The sequence below is a fragment of the Jaculus jaculus genome, chromosome 14 (assembly GCF_020740685.1).
Source record: "Jaculus jaculus isolate mJacJac1 chromosome 14, mJacJac1.mat.Y.cur, whole genome shotgun sequence".
In the NCBI taxonomy this organism is placed as follows: Eukaryota; Metazoa; Chordata; class Mammalia; order Rodentia; family Dipodidae; genus Jaculus; species Jaculus jaculus.
Genome location: NC_059115.1, coordinates 53,550,379 through 53,556,378, shown reverse-complemented (window position 1 = coordinate 53,556,378; position 6,000 = coordinate 53,550,379). Strand labels below are relative to the sequence as shown.

Sequence of the window (6,000 nt, the reverse complement as noted above, 5' to 3'; positions counted from 1 at the left end):
GAAAACACCTGGCCACCCCCATCTTTTCTTCAAATCAGCCTTCCTCCCATTAGTTTTCGCGAGCCCAGGCAGTGGCCCAAGTATAGGAGGGTCTTAACATTCCTCCGGACGGTTATCAGGCTAAGGCATAAGGCACACTGGCCGCAACGGCAGCCCTGGTTTTAAAACATTCACTTGCAGGGTGTTTCCTGAAGAGCCGAGCAGGAAAGGGTTTGTGTGTGGTTGTGGGACCCCAGCAGGGCCTGAAGCCGGATGGCCCGGAGGTGCTGGGCCATTGTGTTTAGTCTTGTTTGGGTATTTATCTTCTGCACGCGCACGCAGGCAAGCACAGTAGTTTCTGGTCTCCAAAGAGGACAATCCTGGGTTTTACAGAGAGACCCCAAACAACTTTAAAAAAATCAAATATTTAATTTTATTTTTTTAAATTTATTTGTGTGAGAAAGAGGCAGAGAGAGAGAGAGATGGAGAAAGAGAATGGACATATCAGGGCCTCCAGCCAATGCAAATGAATTCCAGATGCATGTGCCACCTCTTGCAGCTGGCTTACCTGGGTCCTGGGGAATCGAACCCGGGTCCTTTGGCTTTGCAGCCAAGAGCCTTAACTGCTAAGCGCTCTCTCTCTCCAGTCCCCTGAACAAAACTTTTACTTAAAACAAAAGGCCCCCTAAAAGGGGGAGGTGGTTGGGGAGGGGCTCAAGAATGCAATCTCTGTAGAGGGAAAGGAACGGCGCTGTTTGTCACTGCGCGAGGGATGAATGTGGGCGGGGAGGCCTCGGGTGCACGGTGCCCCCAGCTGCAGGGGCGTCCCAGCGCGGCGAGCGGCTCAGCCCCTTCTTCCCGCCGGCGGGGCGGAGGCGGGTCGTGGAGCCCGGGGGAGGGGTCGCTGCTCCCCGCGCCCGGTAGGGGTCGCTGCTCCTCGGCGCGCGCGGCGTCCGCGGTGAATAACGGGGCCGGGCTGGAGGAGAAAGGAAACCTGCTCGGGGAGGGAGGGAGGGAGGCAAGCCCGGAGCGAGGCGAGTTCACTTTTGCTCCGGGTGTCAGCGCGCGGCGGCGGCTGCAGCGGGCGCCGGCCTGGGAACACCGAGGGAAGCCGCCGGCCGGCCGAAGGGAGCGAGGAGCGCGGAATCCGTCCGTGCGCGCGCCGCGGGGGAAGCCGGAGCCCGCGAGCCTGGCCAGCGAGGCGAGCCGCGGGGGGCGCGCCCCGGGAGGGCCCCCGGATCCTCCGCGCAGGATGCCCCACGAAGAACTGCCGTCGCTGCAGAGACCCCGCTATGGCTGTGAGTGAGCGGCTGTGGGCGTTGGGGAGGTCTCCCTCACTTTCCCCGGCACATCTCCGGGAGTTCTCATCCCCCGCACCGTGGGGGGCGAGGGGGGTGGTAAGGCCGAGGCGAGCCGGGTGCGCGCCAAGCAGGGAACCGGAGGGCAGTGAGCTGGCTGAGTTGCGAGATGCGTTTGCAAAGGCGACTGGCAGCTCTTCTCCCCCCGATTGCGCGTCCCCAGCTCCAGCTCGCAGCGGTCACCCTCCACCCCCCCAGCGCCCGCGGGCGCGGGAGCAGAGCTCTGGGGCTAGACCAGGTTAGTTTTTTTTTTTTTTTCTCGGGGGTATCAGGTGAGGAACCCGCGGAATCCCCGGCCACTGCCGGCCAGGACCAGGGGGTGGCGTTAGAGACTCGATTCTCCCCACTCCGAAGGGGAGCAAAGTTTGTTTGCGATGGTTACAGGTGGGCACCGCCGAGTAAGTGGGCGGGCGCGCTGTGCTGCGGGCGCAGGCGGCTTTCCCGGAATGGCATCTCCTTCCTTCCCGCCTCTTTCGGGACTCACCTGAGCAGCTTAGAGCCAGTTTGGACTAGCACCGGTGTGGGTCTTTCCTAACCGATCCAAGAGGGGCACCTCCCGCTCCCCCCCACCCCCCAGTTTCTCTCCTCGCGCGCACGAGGATTGCGGTGGCGAGTTTCCCCAGCCCACTCGACCTGGAGGCGACGGTGTGGGGTTGCCCCCGCCGGGCAGGGGGCTGGCTGCCTGCGGATCTCAAGAGGTGGTTTTTGGCTGAGTGGATGGAGCTACAGATTAGCACCAACCACGTGGCCTTGTGTGCAGAGTTCAGAGTCCCAAACATGTGCCAGGAAGTATTTCCTCTAAAACAAACAGAGCTGGCTCTCTTTCTCAAGGGTAGGCCCTGTCCGTGAACCCGTGACAGAGGACCACAGGTTAATCTTTTCTTGGGCTGGTCTTGATGTTAGAGGTGCCAGGTCTGGACTAAGATGGTGATGCCTGCAGCGGGGGGGGGGGGGGGGGGGGAAAGGAGAGAGAGAGAGAGAGAGAGTGGAGGTGGTGTTAGGTAGGATCATAGACTTAATGTTTAAAGGAAGTCTGTCAACCTGTATGAGCCCCTCCCCCTCCTCTTTCCAGCCTTGGATGGAGTGTCAGAGATGGCAGTTCGTTTTCCCCTCCGACTGTACGTGTCAGGCAGTGAGGAGGAGCCAGCTGCAGCCTATGCACTGTGAGAAAGCGCGCTCAGCAGTTGACAGGGACCCAGCGTTTTGCAGCCTTGGTTTGCAGTTGGTAAACCACAGAGAGCTCCTGAGGCTGGAAGAGGAGCCCTGCACACAACTCGTGGTTGCAGTGTCACCCTCGGGTCTGTAGAGTCCTCTCATGTGACAGGCTCGTGCAACGTAAGATAGTTTTACTGTGTCAAGCCTATGGGATGACCACGAAGTCTGGAGCGCACTAGAAAGTTGACATCGCGCGGTCGGTGCTGACCCTCATTACAGCGCAAACGTCTGATGAATGTGGCGCAGGAATGCATTTGCAATCCCTGAACATGCAGCTGAGATGGGGCCTAATTTTTTTTATTGAATCAGCCTGTGGCTTTTAGCGTGGTTTAGAAGTAATCAGGGCGGCACAGATCTGGCAAGCCTTGAAGCCTGATTCTGTGGGAGCCACTTTCCTTGGAAATCTCCCCGCAGCTCTCCTTGCCAATCTGATGTCATGGGATAGTGTGCCGTTGTTGGAGTCACTTTTTCTTGGGCTCGTCAAGTCCTGGCACCCATTGGTCAAAATGGAGAGCATTACATCTAGCATAACACACCTTAGTGTTAATAGTGACGCTACCTGATTTTGTGGATGCCTCCAAAAGGGGATGGTTTGATGTGTTCCTGCTGTCCCAGTTGTGGGCTTTCCGGGTCCCTTGTTGATAAGAGCCTGAACACAGTGCTGAGAGCTCTTCCTAAAAAGGCCAGGAAAAAAATAAATAAAGTTAACAGGGTTACCCTTGCCACGTTGCATTCCGTGACATACTTTCTCTTGTTTGTTTGGTGAGCAAGCGCAAGCTTATTAAAACCTACCCAGGCTTATCCCCGACACTTGAAGCACCAACAGGTCTGTTTCAGTTCTTGTGCTGAAAATTCTAAGCCTTTTGGACTGGGCTTTCGGTGATTTGAATTAAGTTGTTTTACTTGTTTTGGGTGTGGGTTTTGTGACACCATCTCTTCAACTCCTTGAGCTCTCTTTGCATTCAGTAATTTATTCATTTATTTTTGAGGTATGGTCTCCCTCTAGCCCAGGCTGACCTGGAGTTCACTGTGTAATCTCAAACTGGCCTCGAACTCACAGCAATCTTCCTACCACTGCTTCCTGAGTGCTGGGATTAAAGGTGTGTATCATCCCACCTAGCTTACATTCAGTAATCCTTAGCCATGTAACTAAATTAATTGGTTCAAAGTGGTTTTAGGCCCTTCCCACCAAGGCTGCGTGTCTGTAAAATACTACATCCTAAGCAGTACTTGAGTGGGTTTCCATGGAGGCTTCACACCTTCTCAGATTCTGACAGGTGTAAGGTTGCTGAAGGTCCCCAGGCATGCATTGAATTAAAATTGCCTCCCTGTCCCCCAGCACCCTGCCCCATTCTTATTTGAGCTGGAGTCTCATTAACGCCAGATCTCACAGTTTTTTCACAGTTTTTGGAGAGCCAGGGTGATTCCCTGGTCTTTGCTCTCCTTTGCAAGTGCACGTGGCCATGCCCAGCTGTTTACTTAGGATCTAGAGATTTGAACTCAGGCAGCTTCAGGCCCGCTCAGGAAGTGCATTTAACTGAGGAGCCATCTCCAGCTCTGGTTGCGCTCTTGAAGGTCAACAGCTAAAGTGTTATTTTAGTATGCTTTTAACTTTAATTACATATGCCGTTAACCAAAATGACTTGTTTGGGAGAGTTTAAGCTTGTAATACCAAGTTTGCTTTAAGACTTGGTGTTATTTAGTGTGTTAGCGCACCCCCTCTTTTTCCGGGGTACTGTTGTTGACTTGTGTTGCCCCTTACTCTTCCACTCCACGAGTTTCTTTTGTGTGTGTAGTTCTGGGAACCCAACCTGGGGCCCTTATACAAGTTAGACGAATGTTCCACCACTGGGCTACACGTACTCCGTCCCGCCACAGGGTTCTTAACAGCTCCTTTTCAAGGCTCCTATACAAACAGAGCTAATGCTTGCCTTCTTGGAAACCGAAGAGAAGCAAAGGTCACTTAACTCCTGAGAAAGCAGTTAACATGGGGTGTGGTAAGGTTTGTGACCTTACCAAGGCCTGGGTGCTTCTCATGGTCTGTGGTTGCCATGTGCACATTATTGCTTTGGGAGGACGGGCCAGTAGCTTAGCTGATTCAAGGAGAAGCCGAAGTCCGTGGGGCTAGCGGAGGCCAGCAGCACCTGGAAGCAGTGTGGTCAGACCCTGGAGCCTCTTGCCAGCTTGCCTCATCTGAATCCCCGGGGGCTCCTCCTTTCCTTCTGTCTCCCTCAGCTGCTCGTCATCATTTTATCATAACAGTCCAAATGCCTGAAGCCATTTAGATGGTGTGCTGTTAAAAATAGAGGCACTGGGCTGGAGAGATGGCTTAGTGGTTAAGCGCTTGCCTGTGAAGCCTAAGGACCCCGGTTCGAGGCTCGGTTCCCCAGGTCCCACGTTAGCCAGATGCACAAGGGGGCGCATGCATCTGGAGTTCATTTGCAGAGGCTGGAAGCCCTGGCGCGCCCATTCTCTCTCTCTCCCTCTATCTGTCTTTCTCTCTGTGTCTGTCGTTCTCAAATAAATAAATAAAATATTTAAAAAAAATATAGAGGCACTGTATTCCTTCAAGTTGATTTTAATTCTTTTTAAAAAATTTTTAAAAATATATTTTGTTTATTTATTTGAGAGAGAGAAAGAATGGTTGCACCAGGGCCTCCAACCACCACAGAGGAACTCCAGATGCATGTGCCCCCTTGTGCATCTGGTTTACATGGGTCGAACCGGGATCCTTTGGCTTTACAGGCAAACGCCTTAAGCGCTAGGCCAGCTCTCCAGTCCCCGATTTTAATTCTTTATCCCCCTTTCCCCCCAGGGAAAAGCATGGACAAATACGTGGTCTTTCTAAAATACATTCAGGCTTGTCAAAGGATTTTATGTATATATAAAGACATTCCATCTCTCTGTGAGGCCTGGATGTGAAAAGAAGTTTTTTTTCCCCCATAATAATATAGTGGCACGCACCAGTGATTCCAAATAGGATAATTTGTAAAATGTACTTTATTACATGCCTTGAAGTCTGAGAAATCAGGCAGAAACTTGTAGTGGGCTAACTGACCGGTCAGCTGCTACCCTTTTATTTTCTACTCTTCTGGGCTACCTTTCTCTTCTGCATGGCAGCCTGGTGTGGAAGAAATGGCAAAAAGTCTAGATAGAACTGAAGAGATGTGGTTTTATATTCTGACCCACAGCCAAGTAACTGAGTCTCTCACATGTACAAACATTTTGTATGAAGGTAGTTACAACTCGAAAGAGAACCTAGGAGGTAAGGAGTGACTCCAGTGTGCTTGCAGGTTCTGGGGAGGGGACAATATGTAAAAGTGGGTTTGCACTGGGGCAGTGGAAATCCTTTATGAAGAGTCCTGATTTGAACGTGACCTTTGGGAAGGTCAGAAGCAAAACTGAAAAGTTTTCTGATGTGTCAGTTGTGGGGTAATGCTTAGTGTGC

At 52.6% G+C, this 6,000-nt stretch overlaps 1 protein-coding gene across 1 annotated transcript in view; it reads left to right on the top strand.

Moving 5' to 3' along the window:
• Positions 1-1,158: 1,158 nt before the first annotated feature.
• Iqgap2 (IQ motif containing GTPase activating protein 2) overlaps positions 1,159-6,000 on the top strand; it is a 347,567-nt gene continuing 342,725 nt past the window's right edge. The window contains exon 1 of the mRNA XM_012952223.2: positions 1,159-1,277. Coding sequence (XP_012807677.2) covers positions 1,232-1,277 — 46 coding nt within the window. The 5' untranslated portion in view covers positions 1,159-1,231. The remainder of the gene's footprint in view (positions 1,278-6,000) is intronic.